This window comes from Oncorhynchus gorbuscha, linkage group LG14 (genome assembly GCF_021184085.1).
Source record: "Oncorhynchus gorbuscha isolate QuinsamMale2020 ecotype Even-year linkage group LG14, OgorEven_v1.0, whole genome shotgun sequence".
NCBI classification, from domain to species: domain Eukaryota; kingdom Metazoa; phylum Chordata; class Actinopteri; order Salmoniformes; family Salmonidae; genus Oncorhynchus; species Oncorhynchus gorbuscha.
The window spans coordinates 62097652-62119731 of record NC_060186.1 but is presented as its reverse complement, the minus strand read 5'-3'; the positions used below and the strand labels follow the sequence as shown (position 1 = coordinate 62119731).

Below are 22080 nucleotides of genomic sequence, written 5' to 3'. Positions count from 1 at the left end.
CGGAAATTGAACCCATTACCCTGGCATGTCAAATGTCATGCTCTACCAACTGAGCTACAAAGGACCACAGTAGAAACCCTGACATCAGAGACCTGGCCGTGTGGTGCCAGGACAAGTACCTCTCCCTTAACCTGATCAAGACAAAGGAGATGATTGTGGACTACAGGAAAAGTGGAGTCCACAATCAGAGGAGCATGTTGACAGCTTCAAGTTCCTTGGTGTCCACATCACCAACAAACGATCATGGTCCAAACACAATAAGACAGTCGTGAAGAAGGCACGACAAAACCTATTCCCCCTCAGGAGACTGAAAAGTTTTGGCATGGGTCCTCAGATCCTCAAAAAGTTTTACAGCTGCACCATCGAGAGCATGGTATCACTGCCTGGTATGGTAACTGCTCGGCCTCCGACCGCAAGGCACTACACAGAGGGTAGTGTGTATGGCCCAGTATGTCACTGGGGCCAAGCTTCCTGCCATCCAGGACTTCTATACCAGGCGGTGTCAGAGGAAGGCCCTAAAATTGTTAAAGACTCCAGCCACCCTAGTCATAGACAGTTCTCTCTGCTGCCGCACGGCAAGCGGTACCGGAGCGCAAAGTCAAGGTCCAAAAGGCTTCTCAACAGCTTCTACCCCCAAGCCATAAGACTCCTGAACAGCTAATCGAAGGGCTACCCAGACCCCTCTTTTACGCTGCTACTCTGTTTATTATCCATGCATAGTCACTTTAACTCTACCTACATGTACCTATTACCTAGACTAACAGGCACATTGTACCGGTACCCCCTGAATATAGCCTCATAGTGTTATTTTACTGCTGCTCATTAATGATTTGTTTTAAAATATATATATATATATATATATATATATATATATATATATATATATATACATATACATATATATATACACACATATACAATTGAAGTCAGAAGTTAACATACACTTAGGTTGAAGTCATTAAAACTCGTATTCAACCACTCCACAAATTTCTTGTTCACAAACTATAGTTCTGGCAAGTCAGTTAGGACATCTACTTTGTGCATGACACAAGTACATTTTTCAACAATTGTTTAAAGACAGATTTCACATAATTCACTGTATCCCAATTCCAGTGGCTCAGAAGTTTACATACACTAAGATGACTGTGCCTTTAAACAGCTTGGAAAATTACAGAAAATTATGTCATGGCTTTAGAAGCTCCGATAGGCTAATTGACATCGTCTAATTGACATCGTCTGAGTCAATTGGGGGTGTACCTGTAGATGTATTTCAAGGCCTACCTTCAAACTCAGTGCCTCTTTGCTTGATATCATGGGAAAATCAAAACGAAAATCAGCCAAGACCCCAGAAAATAAATTGTAGACCTCCACAAGTCTGGTTAATCTTTGGGAGTAATTTCCAAATGCCTGAAGGTACCACGTTCATCTGTACAAATAATAATACGCAAGTATAAACACCATGGGACCACGCTGCCATCATACCGCTCAGGAAGGAGACGCGTTCTGTCTCCTAGAGAGGAACGTACTTGGTGCGAAAAGTGCAAATCAATCCCAGAACAGCAGCAAAGGACCTTGTGAAGATGCTGGAGGAAACAGGTATAAAAGTATCTATATCCACAGTAAAGTGAGTCCTATATTGACATAACCTGAAAGTCTGCTCAGCAAGGAAGAAGCCACTGCTCCAAAACTGCCATAAAAAAGGCAGACTACAGTTTGCAACTGCACGTAGGGACAAAGATCGTACTTTTTGGAGAAATGTCCTCTGGTCTGATGAAACAAAAACAGAACTGTTTGGCTATAATAACCGTCATTATGTTTGGATAACAAAGTCAAGGTAGTGGAGTGGCCATCACAAAGACCTGACCTCAATCCTACAGAACATTTGTGGGCAGAACTGAAAAAGTGTGTGCGAGCAAGGAGGCCTACAAACCTGACTCAGTTACACCAGCTCTGTCAGGGGGAAGTTTAAATTTTTTAAGGCAATGCTACCAAATACTAATTGAGTGTATGTAAACTTCTGACCCACTGGGAATGTGATGAAATAAATAAAAGCTGAAATATATCTCTACTATTATTCTGACATTTCACATTCTTAAAATAAAGTTGTGATCTTAACAGACCTAAGACAGGGAATTTTTACTAGGATTAAATGTCAGGAATTGTGAAAAACTGAGTTGAAATGTATTTGGCTAAGGTGTATGTAAAACGTCCGCCTTCACCTGTATGAAAATATATATATTATTTCTTTTTACTGAACACTTTTTTTCTTAACTTCTTAAAGCATTGTTGGTTAAGGGCTTGTCAGTAAGCATTTCACTGTATGGTTTACACCCGTTGTATTCGGCGCATAACAACCTGCATTCGGGCAGGTACCGTTCTCCTGCCATCTACCAAACCCAGATTTGTTCTTCAGACTGCCAGATAGTGAAGCGTGATTCATCACTCCAGAAAACGTGTTTCCACTGCTCCAGAGTCCAACGTCGGTGACAAATAACATTTGATAATACAGCAAGGCAGAGATGGAATCTGTAATTTCTGCTCATCTTTGATCTGTGAGGACATTTTCTAAATTACATTACCAATCACTCCTGATATAACATAGATATAGATTAATAGTAGGGACATTTGTGTTCTAATATTCATTTCTACGGGAATGTTTATATATTCCCATTTTAAACAGATTCTAACACTGAAAAGGTGTTTTCTAAATTAGATTCAAATATCCATGTGACGTTGTTACATTCAAAGATGTACCATGACATTTCTAATGATTAATTAAATAAAACAAAAACCTTTCCAACGTAGTTATGACAAGCATGGTGCCTTCACGTGCGTAGCTTGTTGTTTATCTTGGCCAAAGAGGCTCAAGATAAATGTGTAGCAAGTGGAGTGAGAGTTCACTGCAATACAAGATGGAATCAAATCTTAGTGAAATGAGAAGGAGTAGGCTATAACAACCAACCAATCAGTATAGCTGTTGTTTTATCTAAATGGGGTTGGAGAGAAAGCACAGCATGTGGCCTCAATTAGCCTGGCTAGCTATAGCTGGCTGGCTTTGCTATTTAGCTAGCTTCTCTAGGCTACTCCAGTCAAGACAGGCACTGTTATATGGGATGATAAATAACATTGTGGTTGCTACAAGTTAGCTATTCTTGGCATCTCTCTCCTTCCGTCTGCTCGCTACACACACAACATGTACTTTGAATATGCAACAATTCAGGATACTATTCGAACAGTGAAATTGTTTAAATCCCCCATCCCTAATTAATAGTGAAGTTTAGATAATCTCAGAACAGCAAGGCAGAGACGGAACCTGAGGATTTCTGCTGAGGTACCATAGATTTAGATATAGTACATCAGACTGTGCTGCTCATCATTATTATGATAGGACTAAACCATTATGGGATGTTATATAGTAATTGGTTTTGCTTCTGTATCGACCGGCTGGCACGCTGAGGGGTCTAGACTGGCGAGAGGAGCTATGGGTTAGGAGATCAGCTAAACGCTGAAGAGGACTGAAGAGGAAAGATTGTTTTCTACCAGATGATAAAACATTATGATCTTGATTTAATTGCGCAACAGTGGTGCAGTCAGCATGTAGGGACCCATAAAGACTAGGCTGCTTACTCAACACATTTCACTGAAAGCAGGGTAAGGAACATAAGGACAGATAGACGATTACCTCCAAGAGGAGGAGGGGGGTTAGGGATTTATGGTCTGTTTTTTCACTCCTTCAAACGCTTTGCAGAATTGTGACTAAGTTGGGGGGGATTGTCTGCAATGAACAAATGTTTCCAGGCAGTTGTCTGGCTACTGACCCAACACCAATTCATGACCCACACACACACTACAATAATCAGGGAACGTTTCTAAACGCACGCAACCTCTATTGTATGGTCATGTAACAGTGATGGCACACACTACTTTGGATAACTGCAATCAAAAGAGTGTGCAGGATTGAATCTGTACTAAATATGTAAGTAAACACACATTTAACATGTGTAAAGTGACTGTGATAAGGCCACCAACAAACCACGGAAGCCCTTGATTCATTAATAGTGTATTGTAAAATATACTAAAGAAAAATATAAAACGCAACATGTAAAGTCAGCTTCATGTTTCATGAGCTGAAATAAAAGATCCCAGAAATGTTCCATACGCACAAAAAACGTCTTTCTCTCAACTGTTGTGCACAAATTTGTTAACATCCCTGTTAGTGAGGATTTCTCCTTAACCAAGATAATCCATCCACCTGACAGGTGTGGCATATCAAGAAACTGATTAAACAGTATGATCATTGCACAGGTGCACCTTGTGCTAGGGACAATAAAAGGCCACACTAAAATATATAGTTTTGTCACACAACACAATGTTGTCGCAAGATTTGAGGGAGCGTGCAATTGGCATGCTGACTGCAGGAATGTCCACCAGAGTTGTTGCCAAATCAATTTTGAATTCAGACTGTAAAGCAACAACATGTGGATTAAGTCAAGGGGTATGAATACTTTTGAAGTGATTTATTGTGGTATGGGGATGATGAATATGTGGAGCATGAACTGGGTAACTATACAAATTCAACAAGAGCACTATCGTATACACTGGCACAGACCGCAGTGAAATGACTAGTGTGTTTGTGCATGTCCAGATTACTGTGTACTTATGGTGGTATTGGTAGAGATATGTCTGTTGAGTAAGTGTTAGTATGCAGTTATCATGAAATAGAATCATTTAATGTAGAAAAGGATTGGAAAGACCAAACACAGTTATATACACACACACACACACACACACACACACACACACACACACACACACACGCACACACACGCACACACACGCACACACACGCACACACACGCACACACGCACACACACAGAGAGAGAGAGAGGGATAAGAGAAACGAGAGGAGAATATTTTTTATCTCAGGTGTTGAAGTATTACCATTAGCCCTCACCAGTAAATGGTGACTAGACATTTTGCCGGCCTTTAAATTTCCTCAGAAATTGTGCTTCTCTGTCAGTATGATGAAGTACAATTTTGGTTAGTTTGTAACCTAAATAATGTTGTGTGTGTTACATGTTCTGGAGTGCTTTTTGTTCCGAACCAGCTGTTCAGACAGGCTTCAACAAGAAAGAAAAAGAAAAGAAGAGAAAGAGACCTACCTTGGCTACGAAACACTCTGCAATGGCCACAGGGTCCGAATTACACTTTTCCAGGTCATGAAGCAGATCTCTGTAAACCCCAAAAATGATCACATCAGCATATCAGTACTTTAACCACTTGCACACCACACACGTAATTCAATCATTGGAATACAAACTGAGAGTTACACACTTACCAAACCGCTCTTTGTTATAAACAGCAAAAATGTTCAGGAACAAATATAACTTGGGACACAGTATTAGGTCCTAGGGTACTCAGCTTACAACAGAAAGTCACTTCCGTGAATTGAAATAGGTTGTGTGTGTGTGTGTTCTTATTGGTTGATGGATATATGGTCAACTGGTGTAGCCATTGTTACATGTCTAGGGAATGAGGTCATTGTGACGGTTTGTAAGGAGTTTGTGTCAAACCAAACTCCCTCACTATGTGAATTCTCCCTAGGTTTTTCTCTCCCTCCCTGTGTTGCTGTGTGTCTTTATGTGACAGCTGACAGTCTGAGTGACGATGCCTCCAGCAGACCTGATGGTTTTGAACATACACTCCTCAGATGGACAAAACGTTGATTGGTCACTGGCCCCCTCACACATCGACAGGTGAGACAAACTGTCCTCATTCTGTAGATTCTTTGGATACTGCACTCTGTGTGTGTGTGTGTGTGTGTGTGTGTGTGTGTGTGTGTGTGTGTGTGTGTGTGTGTGTGTGTGTGTGTGTGTGTGTGTGTGTGTGTGTGTGTGTGTGTGTGTGTGTGTGTGTGTGTGTGTGTGTGTGTGTGTGTGTGTGTGTGTGTGTACCTGTTGAAGTGGTAGATGTCTTGGATGTTCCCGAATAGAGAGCCTCTCTCCTCTGAGCTCAGTGCCAGACAAGACTGGTTACTGATACACTCCAGGTAATCCTACAGAGAGAGAAAAATATGTTTTTTGAGAAAGAATGTATGTGACTTTATGCAATTGTACTTTTGACTTCTAAATGTATGGTTTTTGAAATACATTGCCAATTACAGAATATATTTCATGCCAATAAAGCATATTGAATTGAGTGAAAGTGAGCGAGAGCAACAGACACACAGACAGAGACACAGAGAAAGAGAGAGAGAGAGACCGCGACAGAGAGATATGGAAAGAGAGCGAGAGGGACAGCAAGAGGCAGCGACAGACAGAGACAAGGGGAGAGCAAGGTTAGTTATGAACCCCACATCAAAGTGTTTTGAGGAATATCTCAACAAGTCATGCGAGAGGGACAGTATGACTGACATGCTCCCTGGCGTCATTCTACCAACCCCCCACCAACACGCACTATGAACACACTCTCCACTTATAAAAACACAGCATCGTAAACATTTTGAGACCACATACACTTCTCACACGTAATTCAACACACATTCAATCTGCTTTAGACAAAGAGCATTCTAATCTAGTAAAACAACTGGGCCCACAGCCCACTTCTCCCTGACTTCAGTCCAGTCCAGTCTTAACCCACCTACTTAAATCAAATCAAATTTTATTTGTCACATACACATGGTTAGCAGATGTTAATGCGAGTGTAGCGAAATGCTTGTGCTTCTAGTTCCGACAATGCAGTGATAACCAACAAGTAATCTAACTAACAATTCCAAAACTACTGTCTTATACACAGTGTAAGGGGATAAAGAATATGTACATAAGGATATATGAATGAGTGATGGTACAGAGCAGCATACATTTACATTTAAGTCATTTAGCAGACGCTCTTATCCAGAGCGACTTACAAATTGGTAGATGGTATCGAGTACAGTATATACATATGAGATGAGTGTGTAGACAAAGTAAACAAAGTGGCATAGTTAAAGTGGCTAGTGATACATGTATTACATAAGGATGCAGTCGATGATGTAAAGTAAAGTATATACATATGCATATGAGATGAATAATGTAGGGTAAGTAACATTATATAAGGTAGCATTATTTAAAGTGGCTAGTGATATATTTACATAATTTCCCATCAATTCCCATTATTAAAGTGGCTGGAGTTGGGTCAGTGTCAATGACAGTGTGTTGGCAGCAGCCACTCAATATTAGTGGTGGCTGTTTAACAGTCTGATGGCCTTGAGATAGAAGCTGTTTTTCAGTCTCTCGGTCCCAGCTTTGATGCACCTGTACTGACCTCGCCTTCTGGATGATAGCGGGGTGAACAGGCAGTGGTTCGGGTGGTTGATGTCCTTGATGATCTTTATGGCCTTCCTGTAACATCGGGTGGTGTAGGTGTCCTGGAGGGCAGGTAGTTTGCCCCTGGTGATGCGTTGTGCAGTCCTCACTACCCTCTGGAGAGCCTTACGGTTGAGGGCGGAGCAGTTGCCGTACCAGGCGGTGATACAGCCCGCCAGGATGCTCTCGATTGTGCATCTGTAGTAGTTTGTGAGTGCTTTTGGTGACAAGCCGAATTTCTTCAGCCTCCTGAGGTTGAAGAGGCGCTGCTGCGCCTTCTTCACGACGCTGTCAGTGTGAGTGGACCAATTCAGTTTGTCTGTGATGTGTATGCCGAGGAACTTAAAACTTGCTACCCTCTCCACTACTGTTCCATCGATGTGGATAGGGGGGTGTTCCCTCTGCTGTTTCCTGAAGTCCACAATCATCTCCTTAGTTTTGTTGACGTTGAGTGTGAGGTTATTTTCCTGACACCACACTCCGAGGGTCCTCACCTCCTCCCTGTAGGCCGTCTCGTCGTTGTTGGTAATCAAGCCTACCACTGTTGTGTCGTCCGCAAACTTGATGATTGAGTTGGAGGCGTGCGTGGCCACGCAGTCGTGGGTGAACAGGGAGTACAGGAGAGGGCTCAGAACGCACCCTTGTGGGGCCCCCGTGTTGAGGATCAGCGGGGAGGAGATGTTGTTGCCTACCCTCACCACCTGGGGGCGGCCTGTCAGGAAGTCCAGTACCCAGTTGCACAGGGCGGGGTCGAGACCCAGGGTCTCGAGCTTGATGACGAGCTTGGAGGGTACTATGGTGTTGAATGCCGAGCTGTAGTCGATGAACAGCATTCTCACATAGGTATTCCTCTTGTCCAGGTGGGTTAGGGCAGTGTGCAGTGTGGTTGAGATTGCATCGTCTGTGGACCTATTTGGGCGGTAAGCAAATTGGAGTGGGTCTAGGGTGTCAGGTAGGGTGGAGGTGATATGGTCCTTGACTAGTCTCTCAAAGCACTTCATGATGACGGAAGTGAGTGCTACGGGGCGGTAGTCATTTAGCTCAGTTACCTTAGCTTGCTTGGGAACAGGAACAATGGTGGCCCTCTTGAAGCATGTGGGAACAGCAGACTGGTTTAGGGATTGATTGAATATGTCCGTAAACACACCGGCCAGCTGGTCTGCGCATGCTCTGAGGGCGCGGCTGGGGATGCCGTCTGGGCCTGCAGCCTTGCGAGGGTTAACGCGTTTAAATGTCTTACTCACCTCGGCTGCAGTGAAGGAGAGACCGCATGTTTTCGTTGCAGGCCGTGTCAGTGGCACTGTATTGTCCTCAAAGCGGGCAAAAAAGTTATTTAGTCTGCCTGGGAGCAAGACATCCTGGTCCGTGACTGGGCTGGGTTTCTTCTTGTAGTCCGTGATTGACTGTAGACCCTGCCACATGCCTCTTGTGTCTGAGCCATTGAATTGAGATTCCACTTTGTCTCTGTACTGACGCTTAGCTTGTTTAATAGCCTTGCGGAGGGAATAGCTGCATTGTTTATATTCGGACATGTTACCAGACACCTTGCCCTGATTAAAAGCAGTGGTTCGCGCTTTCAGTTTCACGCGAATGCTGCCATCAATCCACGGTTTCTGGTTTGGGAATGTTTTTATCGTTGCTATGGGAACGACATCTTCGACGCACGTTCTAATGAACTCGCACACCGAATCAGCGTATTCATCAATATTTTCATCTGACGCAATACAAAACATGTCCCAGTCCACGTGATAGTCTTAACTAGAGACTATTCAGTGGGTACTCCTCTTTGTCCAGATGGCTGTTTGACAAGCACAGCAAAATGTCTAAGGGCCTACAGTATTCACAGATGGACAGTGTCCAAAGCTAATAGGATAGGATACACTGGTGAGAGGCTTGTAGAGAAGTGTTTAAGGAACTGAGGCTGTGTCTGTTCAGACAGTATCTTATCTCACCATCTCAGCCATCAGTCATGACATGTTCAGCTACCAATAGTGATTATACGCCTCAGCATTCTCTCCACGCGTACACAGACATGGTACCGCGCGCGCATGCGCACACACAAACTGTCTCTCCCTCATCCTGTTTCTCCTCTCGATCTCATTGACAGATGGGATAAGTACATTCTACAGTTGAAGTCGGAAGTTTACATACACTTAGCTTGGAGTCAGTAAAACTCGTTTTCAACCACTCCACAAATTTCTTGTTTACAAACTAGTTTCGGCAAGTCGGTTCAGACATCTACTTTGTGCACGACACAAGTAATTTCCATTTATAATTCACCCAATTCCATTGGGTCAGAAGTTTACATACACCAAGTTGACTGTGCCTTTCAACAGCTTGGAAAATTCTAGAAAATTATGTAATGGCTTTAGAAGCTTCTGATAGGCTAATTGACATAATTTGAGTCAATTGGAGGTGTACCTGTGGATGTATTTCAAGGCCTACCTTCAAACTCAGTGCCTCTTTGCTTGACATCATGGGAAAATCAAAAGAAACCAGCCAAGACCCCAGAAAAAAAATTGTAGACCTCCACAAGTCTGGCCGTCATACTGCTCAGTGAGGAGACGCATTCTGTCTCCTAGAGATGAACGTACTTTGATGCGAAAAGTGCAAATCAATACCAGAACCACAGCAAAGGACCTTGTGAAGATGCTGGAGGAAACGGGTACAAAAGTATCTATATCCACAGTAAAATGAGTCCTATATCGACATAACCTGAAAGGCTGCTCAGCAAGGAAGAAGCCACTGCTCCAAAACTGCCATAAAAAAGCCAGACTACGGTCTGCAACTGCACATGGTGACAAAGGTCATACTTTTTGGAGAAATGTCCGCTGGTCTGATGAAACAAAAATAGAACTGTTTGGCCATAATGACCATTGTTATGTTTGGAGGAAAAAGGGGGAGGCCTGTAAGCCGAAGAACACCATCCCAACCGTGAAGCACGGGGGTGGCAGCATCATGTTGTGGGGGTGCTATGCTGCAGGAGGGACTGGTGCACTTCACAAAATAGATGGCTTCATGAGGTAGGAAAAGTATGTGGATATATTGAAGCAACATCTCAAGACATCAGTCAGGAAGTTAAAGCTTGGTCGCAAATGGGTCTTCCAAATGGACAAGGTCTCAAAGCATACTTCCAAAATTGTGGCAAAATGGCTTCAGGACAACAAAGTCAAGTTATTGAAGTGGCCATCACAAAGCCCTGACCTCAATCCTATAGACAATTTGTGGGCAGAACTGAAAAAGCATGTGCGAGCAAGGAGGCCTACAAACCTGACTCAGTTACACCAGCTCTGTCAGAAGAAATGGGCCAAAATTCACCTAACTTATTGTGGGAAGCTTGTGGAAGGCTACGCAAAAAGTTTTACTCAAATTAAATAATTTAACCTGTTGAGTGTAGGGGGCAGTATTTTGATGTGTGGATGAAAAACAAACCCAAATAAAACTGCTTATTTCTCAGGCCCAGAATCTAGAATATGCATATAATTGTCCGATTAGGATAGAAAACACTAAAGTTTCCAAAACTGTCCAAATATTGTCTGTGAGTATAATATAACTGATATTGCAGGCGAAACCCTGAGGAAAATCCAACAAGGAAGTGCCTAAGAGAAACTAATCTCCCTGTTCCATTGCATGCCTTCCCTCCATTTAAAGGGATATCAACCAGATTCCTTTCCTTATGGCTTCCACATGGTGTTAACAGTCTTTAGACATAGTTTCAGGCTTTTATTCTGAAAAATGAGCGAGAAGGATCACATCGTGTCAGTGGATGGCTGGGTGCCAGCAGAGTTTTACATGCGCAACAGCTTGGAGCAGACATTTTCTCTCTCTCTCCTATTGAAAAAGCTACGGCCCGGTTGAAATATTAACAAATATTTATTGTAAAAACAACCTGAAGATTGATTATTAAAAAACTGACATGTTTCTACGAACTTTATGGGTACTATTTGGAATTTGTCTGCCCGTCATGTCCTGCACGAGCCTGTGGATTTCTGAACAAAACACGCCAACCATAATCTACTATTATTCTGACAGTTCACATTCTGAAAATAAAGTAATGACCCTAACTGACCTAAGACAGGGAATTTTTATTAGGATTAAATGTCAGGAATTGTGAAAAACTGAGTTTAAATGTATTTGGCTAAGGTGTATGTAAACTTCCGACTTCAACTGTTTATCTGCAGGCCACACAAAGTAGCCAACCTGAGTCTCCCCCTCTCTAACACACACAACACTCTTAGATTGTTTGGTGTGGTCATCCACTCCCAGAGGGTAAACTCTGACAGAATCATTCTGTAAAATAGAATCAGGGGTCAAGGTTCTGAGGTAAGAGGAGACAGTTTGGAGGATTTAGGGGTGAAAGGGCAGATATGGGGGTTTCAGTGCAATGGTTTAGGGCCAAATCAAATCAAATTTTATTTGTCACATACACATGGTTAGCAGATGTTAATGCGAGTGTAGCGAAATGCTTGTGCTTCTAGTTCCGACAATGCAGTGATAACCAACAAGTAATCTAACTAACAATTCCAAAACTACTGTCTTATACAGTAGTTTGGGGGTTAGAGTTTTGGCTTTAATTTAGGATAATGGTGGTTGGTGGAGTCACAGTAAGAGTCCAGGATCATGTTTAGGGTTTGGGTTGTCAATCAACACAGCCTAGTCTGAGCCTGATCACTAGAGGTCGACCGATTAACCGGAATGGCCGATTAATTAGGGCCGATTTCAAGTTTTCATAACAATCGGAAATCGGTATTTTTGGACGCCGATTTTTTCTTTCTCTTTATTTAACTAGGCAAGTCAGTGAAGAACACATTCTTATTTTCAATGACGGCCTAGGAACGGTGGGTTAACTGCCTTGTTCAGGGGCAGAACAACTGATTTTTACCTTGTCAGCTCAGGGATTCAATCTTGCAACCTTACGGTTAACTAGTCCAATGCTCTAACCACCTGCCTCACAATGAAACCTGCCTGTTACGCGAATGCAGTAAGAAGCCATGGAAAGTTGCTAGCTAGCATTAAACTCATCTTATTTTAAAAAACAATCAGTCATAATCACTAGTTATAACTACACATGGTTGGTGATATTACTAGTTTATCTAGCGTGTCCTGCGTTGCATATAATCGATGCAGTGCGCATTCGCGAAAAAGGACTGTCGTTGCTCCAACGTGTACCTATTCATAAACATCAATGCCTTTCTTAAAATCAATACACAGAAGTATATATTTTAAACCTGCATATTGAGCTAAAAGAAAGGTTAGCAGGCAATATTAACCAGGTGAAATTGTGTCAATTTTCTTGCGTTCATTGCATGCAGAGTCAAGGTATATGCAATAGTTTGGGCCGCCTGGCTCGTTGAACTAATTTGCCAGAATTTTTACGTAATTATGACATAACATTGAAGGTTGTGCAATGTAACAGCAATATTTAGACTTATGGATGCCACCCGTTCTATAAAATACGGAACGGTTCCGTATTTCACTGAAAGAATAAACATTTTGTTTTCGAAATGATAGTTTCCGGATCCTAAGGCTTCTATTTCTGTGTTATTATGTTATAATTAAGTCTATGATTTGATAGAGCAGTCTGACTGAGCGATGGTAGGCCACAGCAGGCTCGTAACTATTCATTCAACCACACTTTAGTGCGTTTTGCCAGCAGCTCTTCGCAATGCTTCAAGCATTGCGCTGTTTATGACTTCAAGCCTATCAACTCCCGAGATTAGGCTGGTGTAACGATGTGATGTGAAATGGCTAGCTAGTTAGTGTGGTGCGCGCTAATAGCGTTTCAAATGTCACTCGCTCTGAGAATTGGAGTAGTTGTTCCCCTTGCTCTGCATGGGTAACGCTGCTTTGAGGGTGGCTGTTGTTGATGCGTTCCTGGTTCGAGCCCAGGTAGCGGCGAGGAGAGGGATGGAAGCTATACTGTTACACTGGAAATACTAAAGTGCCTATAAGAACATCCGATAGTCAAAGGTATATGAAATACAAATCGTATAGAGATAAAAAGTCCTATAATTCCTATAATAACTACAACCTAAAACTTCTTACCTGGGAATATTGAAGACGCATGTTAAAAGGAACCACCAACTTTCATGTGTTATCATGTTCTGAGCAAGGAACTTAAACGTTAGCTTTTCTTACATGATACATATTTCACTTTTACTTTCTTCTCCAACACTTTGTTTTTGTATTATTTAACCTCTTTCAGCTAGGGGGCGCTATTTTTATGTTTGGATATGTTAACGTTGCCAATGTAAACGGCCTATTTCTCAGGCCCATATGCTAGAATATGCATATAATTGACAGATTAGGGTAGAAAACTCTAAAGTTTCCAAAACGGTCAAAGTGTGGTCTGTGAGTATAACAGAACTGATATTGCAGGCGACAACCTGAGGAAAATCAAACCAGGAAGTGGCTTCTATTTTGAAAGCTCCATGTTCCATAGCCTGCCTTCACTCCATTTAAAGGGATATCAACCAGATTCCTTTTCCTATCGCTTCCTCAAGGTGTCAGTCTTTAGACATAGTTTCAGGCTTTTATTTAGAAAAATGAGCGAGAAAGAAAACATGGTGTTGGTGGATAGCTGGGTGATCCCATGAGTTTTGCTTGCGCAGCAGAGTGGGGCAGCCATTGACTCTCCCTCTCCTACTGAAAAAGAGACAGTGTCGGTTGATATATTATCGATTATACATTTTAAAAACAACCTGAAGTTTGATTATAAAAACGTTTGACATGTTTCTGTGGACATACTATTTGCGTTGTCGTGACCGCTCGAGCCTGTGGATTTCTGAACATAACGCGCCAAACAAACAGAGGTATTTTGGATACAAAAATAATCTTTATGGAACAAAAGGAACATTTGTGTAACTGGGAGGCTTGTGAGTGAAAACATCCGAAGATCATCAAAGGTAAGCGATTCATTTTACTCCTTTTCTGATTTTCGTGACCAAGCTCCTTTGATGCTAGGTATTCATAATGTTTTGTCTAGTGATCGATAAATATACACAAACGCTTGGATTGCTTTCGCTTCCAATACTCTACTCAGCAAACTGGATGCAGTTTATCACAGTGCCATCCGTTTTGTTACTAAACTACCTTATACCACCCACCACTGCGACCTGTATGCTCTAGTCGACTGGCCCTCACTACATGTTCGTCGTCAGACCCACTGGCTCCAGGTCTTATCTCAGTTCACTGGTCACGATGGCAACGCACACGCTCCAGCAGGTGTATCTCACTGATCATCCCTAAAACCAAAACCTCGTGTCCGGGACTAGAGCAGGGGGTATGGGATGAAAGGTGTGTCCCATGTCCGGGACTAGAGCAGGGGGAATGGGATGAAAGGCATTCTCCAGGTTTCTCTGTGAGATTGTTTGGAGAAGCCTGATATGCTGCTTAAAACACAGTTATTCAGCCAGGGTAGGACCACCATACAGTGGGGCAAAAAAGTATTTAGTCAGCCACCAATTGTGCAAGTTCTCCCACTTAAAAAGATGAGAGGCCTGTAATTTTCATCATAGGTACACTTCAACTATGACAGACAAAATGAGAAAAAAATTCCAGAAAAATCACATTGTAGGATTTTTAATGAATTTATTTGCAAATTATGGTGGAAAATAAGTATTTGGTCAATAACAAAAGTTTCTCAATACTTTGTTGTATACCCTTTGTTGGCAATGACGGAGGTCAAACGTTTTATGTAAGTCTTCACAAGGTTCACACACACTGTTGCTGGTATTTTGGCCCATTCCTCCATGCAGATCTCTAGAGCAGTGATGTTTTGGGGCTGTTGCTGGGCAACACAGACTTTCAACTCACTCCAAAGATTTTCTTTGGGGTTGAGATCTGGAGACTGGCTAGGCCATTCCAGGACCTTGAAATGCTTCTGACGAAGCCACTCCTTCGTTGCCCGGGCGGTGTGTTTGGGATCATTCTCATGCTGAAAAGACCCAGTCACGTTTCATCTTCAATGCCCTTGCTAATGGAAGGAGGTTTTCACTCAAAATCTCACGATACATGGCCCCATTCATTCTTTCCTTTAAATGGATCAGTCGTCCTGGTCCCTTCGCAGAAAAACAGCCCCAAAGCTTGGGGGCTGACTAAATACTTTTTTGGCCCACTGTATGTAGGGTGCATCTACCATGTACTACTCACATACAGTTACAGTGCATCTGGAACGTATTCCGACCCCTGGACTTTTTCCACATTTATTTACATTACTGCCTTATTCTAAAATGTATTGAATTGTTTTTTCCGCTCATCAATTTACACAGAATACTCCATAATGACAAAGCAAAAAAATTAGACATTTTTGCAAATGTATTAAAAATAAAAAACTGAAATAGTACATTTACATAAGTATTCAGACCCTTGACTCAGTACTTTGTTGACGCACATCAACCTTAAGTCTTCTTGGGTATAACGCTACAAGCTTGGCACACCTATATTTGGGGAGTTTCTGCCATTCTTCTCTGCAGATCCTCTCAAACTTGGTCAGGTTGGATGGGGAGTGTTGCTGCACCGACACAATCCTGTCTCGGAGCTCTACGGACAATTCATTCGACCTCATTGCTTGGCCTTCGACCTCATGGCTTGGTTTTTACTCTGACATGCACTGTCAACTGTGGGACCTTATATAGACAGATGTGTGCCTTTCCAAATGATGTCCAATAAATTGAGTTTACCACAAATTATAGCAACATCAAGGATTATCAATGGAAACAAGATGCACCTGAGCTCAATATCGAGTCTCATAGCAAAGAATCTGAACACTTATGCAAAGAAGGTATCTGTTTTTTATTTGAAAACATTTCTAAAAACATGTTTTCACTTTGTCATTATGGGGTATTGTGTGTATCTTGATGGGATGCACTGTATATATATACATGCATTATGTGCCACACACCCACACAAAAACCACTACACACATATATGCACATACCAATACAAAACACACTGCTTGTGCAGGCCACATCACCGTCCGTCGTTGACAGATGGAGCGCAGGTGAGCCCACAGGAGTCTGGTTAATTATTTGTGTTTGGGCAATCACCCCCTCTAACCCTGCGGAAAGCACCACGCAAGGGATTCTGGGTAATGGGTGGAGGGTGACAGCTCTGATGGCGAGTGGCCACGGTGGATAGTAGCACTATACTGTACATTGGTGGTGGTGAATATGATGGTGAATGAGTGCGATGTGTTACACCCACTTAATGGGACCTACTGACAAGCACTAGATATAGCAGGGCAGTCTGCTCTGAATGTAATCCACTGATGATGAAGAGCGTAAATGTTGGAAGTCTTAACAGAGATTGACATCAATAAGGGAGGAGAAAGGGGTAAATTATGGTCCTGTCTAAAAGTGTAGTGGAAGAGTGGGTGTCCGGCCGCATAGATCTGATAAAGGGGTCTTGTTGAGTAGTTAGGGAGGTCCACGTCTAAGGGGAGTATACGTCTTTAAAGCGATCTCTGCTCAGTGTTTAGCTAACCTACTTTAGACATTGTTATTACAGCTCTAAATCCCTCTTCCTACAGCACCGCTCTCCCATTCCTATTCTCCTCACCCTGAATGGAGCGAGGAGGGATGGTGGGGGTAGGGACATCCATCTTGGTCCCTGTGACAAGGTGGGAGGGATGAGGATACAGTTTCTCTGACAACTCACCCACCCCCTATCTCTTTCTGAAAGGACCAGTTTCTTGCTGGTTGAGAACTCTGACGACAACTCTTCCACCCAAATCAACTTCTCCTGTTTATGGGTGTTGTCTATGAACACTCTGGACACATCTTGACCCCGTTCTTTCTTACACAGGTCCTGACTGGTATGATGCTGTTCTGTAATATACTAGTATGTGTCCTGCTACACTGCAGTGTTCCATCCAGTCCTCCAGCAGTCCCAACAGGGTTTCATCTCCAGCAGTGTGCTTGTCCAGGGCTACAACAACAATATGTACTGTTGGGGGTACTGGAGGACTGGAGTAGGGAAACACTGCATGCGCTTTCCTACTGTTTGCATCTCACCTAACAGTCAGAAAATGTACCCCTGTGCTGTATGTAGGTTTAGTGATAGCTGGTGTCTCCCCAGTGGTGTTGTGTGGTACCATGTTCCTCCCAGTACTGGACAGACTCCTGTAAGAAGGATAAGTACTATGTATGCGTCTCCCCAGTGGTGTTGTGTGGTACCATGCTCCTTACCTGTACGATGCTCTGCAGGTCCAGTACGTAGGTCCTCTCAGTGTCCATTATCTCCTGAACCACCCTGTCCACATACTGCACCCTGGGCCCTGGGGAGCTCCTCTCCCCAGCCTTGGTGTCTGACTGGGGGGTCTGGGCAGACACCTGTCTAACAGTCCCTTTTCCTGCATCTGGCCCTCCAATATTCCTTTCCTCCTCATCCCCACATCCTAGCTGCCTGGCTGGAACCAGCTCCAACCGGATCGCTCCGGAGTCCCGGTCAGGAGCGGGGTGACAGTGAGGGGAGGGGCCTAAAGTGGAGCGGCTGCCCAGTGAGCAGTGGCTGTCCCTGGAGGAGGCGGAGGAAGAGGTGGAGCCGTAGCTGATTGGGCGCTCAGCACTGTCTGGGGAGGAGTCCATGCTGTGGGCGGAGCAGTAGCGTAGAGGGGTGTGGTGGATGTCGGAGTGGCGAAAGCGGCCCGGAACGCCCACTGAGCTCAGGACCGAGCCAGCATCCGGAATCTCTGGGAGAGGAGGGAGGGCATCCGTGTAATCGTCTGAAAGAAGGAGGCGAGAGAGGGAGAGAAAAGGAAGTGTGAGAATTGAGACCGTTTATCCTTGTCCTCTCATCAAGTTCAGAGTAAAAATTGTTAATACTCAACCATCCTAATAAAACAACAAAAAGTGAACCCCTTTATGTTCCCACAGTGTCCCTATCTGGATTCCAAGTGGCAAGCTTGCCAGGACACAGTTTAACTAGACACTGGAAGCCTCGCTCTCTCGCTCTCTCTCTCGTCTCTCTCATCTCTCTCAGCAGAAAGGCCAAAGTAGAAAACCCACACCTTGTTCATGTCCCTTGATGGTTTAGGATTCCAACTGAAAAACAGGCCACACCACAGTCGTGAGAGTGTGGTGTCCAGTCTAACTGAAACTGACCACAATCATGTCCTCAACTCACACCATGGCCAGAAGGCTTTAAACACACACAAAAATAAGCACTCTAACAAGCGATGATGACCACACTAAGTCATTTACAGAGAGAGAGAGACTAGAGAGAGAGAGACCAGAGAGAGAGAGACCAGAGAGAGAGAGAGAGAGAGAGACCAGAGAGAGAGAGAGACCAGAGAGAGAGTGAGAGAGAGAGAACAGAGAGAGAGTGAGTAAGTGAAAGGGGTATGAATCCCAAACCACCGCCTTGCCCCTACCAACTTGCCCTTGAGGGCCCTCTGTCATCACATGTTGCTGACGAACATAAAATTAAAATCAACAAAAATCCCCTGTCGTTTTACAAAATATAAACCTCAGTTACATTTAATTTTAGTTAAACATTTAATTTGGGAGGTATTTCATATTTGACATGTGTCAAGTCTCACCATCAGACAAATTAATGCTTGTATCATATAATTAGGCACGCCACTCCAATATTTTGTGTGAAACTCAACAATAACGCTGTGCCTTATGGGATTCCAATTCGCCCCTACACCCTAGATCATTTTCATTCCCTCAGCTTTGGGACACTTGTGCAAATGGAGGGCCAAGGGGGTGATTTTACAGTACTCTACTTTTCTTTACTGTTCTGTATTGTTTTCTACTGTACATCATGCAAAAACAAACATCTATGATTGGTTCAGATTTGGTCTTGCCAGGACGGACTGACCAAATGTTTTTTTAAATTCAAACGTTCATGTATGTATTGGTTGGTGCTCAGTGGTTGAGGATGCTTGTTACAGTAAATGGAAAGAGGTTAGCTGGTAGGTATCATGGTAGGAGTCAGTAAGAGCTGGGAGAGGTGACATTACATGGAGAAAGAAGGGCGAGAGTGTGATTGTACCGACTGTGAAAACTCCCATTGTAGCCAAATCAATTTCAGTAATTCCGACTTGGTAACAGAATTACGAGTTTTAATCAAACTTGATATCAGTAAATAAAACACAAAAAATGATATATAAATAATTAGCAGGTCTACCTGTAATTGTTATATGGGTTTTTGGTAACGGAATTACAAGGCAATGTTTATTAAACTTACAGAAGGCAAATAATATAAAAGTGTTGCTCTTAGTTGTGTTTTGATGTATTTCTAATACCTTTTAAGACTTTTCTGGTAATGTTTTCTAAGACCCCTTTTCCATCTACTTTCCATCTTATTCAACATTTTTGGGATGGAAAATGGTTAAAATGTATACAGTGCATTAGGATTCAGACCCCATTTTGTTATGTTACATCCTTATTCTAAAACTGATTAAATTGTTTTTCCCCCATCAATTTACACACACCACCCCATAATGACTAGGCAAAAAACATTAGACATTCTTGCAAATGTATAAAAAAAATAATGAAATCACATAAGTATTCAGACCCTTTACTATGTACTTTGTTGAAGCAATTTTGGCAGCGATTAAAGCCTCAAGTTTTCTTGGGTTTGATGCTACAAGCTTGGCACACCTGTATTTGTGGAGTTTCTTCCATTCCTCTCTGCAGATCCTCTCAAGCTCTGTCAGGTTGGATAGGGAGGATCTCTGAGCTGCTATTTTCAGGTCTATCCAGATATGTTAAAATCGGGTTCAAGTCCGGGCTCTGGCTGGGTCACTCAAGGACATTCAGAGACTTGTGCCGAAGCCACTCTTGTGTTGTCTTGGTTGTGTGCTTAGGGTCATTGTCCTAAGGTACTGAACACTCTGGAGCAGGTTTTCATCTCTGTACTTTACTCAGTTCACCTTTCCCTCGATCCTGACTAGTCTCCCAGTCCCTGCTACTGAAAAACATCCCCACAACATGATGCTTCCACCACCATGCTTCACCGTAGGGATGGTGCCAGGTTTCCTTTAGACATGACGCTTGGCATTCAGGCCAAAGATTTCAATCTTGTTCTCACATCAGACCAGAGAATCTTGTTTCTCATGGTCAGAGTCATTTAGGTGCCTTTTGGCAAACTCCAAGCAGGCTATCATGTGCCTTTCATTGAGGAGTGGCTTCCGCCTAGCCACTACCACAAAGGCCTGATAGAGATGGGAGAACCTGCAGCGCCATCCAGAAAGACAACCATCTCCACAGAGGAACTCTGGAGCTCTGTCAGAGTGACCATCAGGTTCTTGGTCACCTCCCTGACTAAAGCCCTTCTCCCCCAATTGCTCAGTTTAGCTGGGCGGCCAGTTCCAGGAAGAGTCTTGTAGGTTCCAAACTTCCATTTAAGAATGGAGGCCACTGTGTTCTTGGGGACATTCAATGCAGCAGACAAGTTTTGGTAACCTTCCTCAGATCTGTGCCTCGACACAGTCCTGTCTCGGAGCTCTACGGACAATTTCTTCGACCTCATGGTTTGGTTTTTGCTCTGACATGCACTGTGGGACTTATACAATGTGCATTCTCCCTACTTCCACTCATACTACAACCAGAACTGCAGCTGCAATGAATGAGTATAGTAAAGTTAATTTATTAGCAGCTTGTGTCTAATATCAAATAATATTTCACTCTCTATGGTCATAGGAGAAACAACATTAATTGGTACATGAGGCAGAAATAATGCAGTGACTTGAGTTTCACCATCAGCTGGAAGACTACGTCCACTTTTCTCAGTGGAGGGAGTCAGGTGAGAGGCAACCTCAACGCTTCTCCACTCCACGGTACTTACACCCATGAAATTGGAAGAACTCTGTGCGTTTCGTGTGTGTGTTTCTTACATGCATTTGGTTCATCACCCCTGAGATAATGCTAACTGAGCTAATGGTTTTAGTGCGACTCCTTATAGCCATTAGACATGGGCCAGCACCATTCACAAAGAAACCATGTGTCTCTACCCCTAGTGAAAACCAAACAACAGACAAAGACTTCCTTACTTCTGTTTACCCAACCCTTTCCCTGCACCTTCCAGACCCCCTGTTCGGGACACACCTAACCTGTTACACACGCGCTTGCACACTGCACACCCAAACTCTGTGTGAGTGGTAAAATGTGACTAGAACAAGTAGAGAGTGTGAGTGAGGTGGGCAGGGGGGGGGTTGGTGTTATCTTCAGCCCAGATTATGTTCAACCTGATCTGTGTAAATTCTCTCTAATTACAGGCCTAAAGCCTCAGAGTTGGTACTGTTTCTCCAGTTGTGTGTGCATGTCTAAGTCTGTGTGTCTGTGTGTGTTTAAGGATTAGACTGGGTATTAGTTCTGTGAGCTCTTCCTTTCCTGCCAGAACAGCAACACAGTGAACCAGTGGCTCAATAAGGACAAAGACCAGGCCTACATTTTTTAGCAAATGTATTGAAAATGAAAGAGAAATATCTAATTTACATAAGTATTCACACCCCTGAGTCAATACATGTTAGAATCACGTTTGGCAGCGATTACAGCTGTGAGTCTTTCTGGGCAAGTCTCTAAGAGCTGAGCACACCTGAATTGTACAATATTTGCACATTATTCTTTAAAAACTTCTTCAAAATCTTTCAAGTTGGTTGTTCCTCAAGCCAATGTAAGTCAAAACTAACTAGGCCACTCGAACATTCAACGCCTTGGTAAGCAACTCCAGTGTACACTACCGGTCATCTACTAATTAAGGGTTTCTTTATTTTTAAGATTTTATACA

General features: G+C 43.1%; 1 protein-coding gene across 3 annotated transcripts in view; it reads right to left on the bottom strand.

Moving 5' to 3' along the window:
- The window catches only part of LOC123995263 (pleckstrin homology domain-containing family G member 1), a 139022-nt gene that overhangs the window by 34049 nt on the left and 82893 nt on the right, over window positions 1-22080 (bottom strand). For all 3 annotated transcript variants that reach the window (XM_046298743.1, XM_046298745.1, XM_046298744.1), the window contains exons 2-4: window positions 17532-18067; window positions 5956-6056; window positions 5164-5233 (exon numbers count right to left, since the gene is read on the bottom strand). In XM_046298743.1, coding sequence (XP_046154699.1) covers window positions 5164-5233; window positions 5956-6056; window positions 17532-18067 — 707 coding nt within the window. The remainder of the gene's footprint in view (window positions 1-5163; window positions 5234-5955; window positions 6057-17531; window positions 18068-22080) is intronic.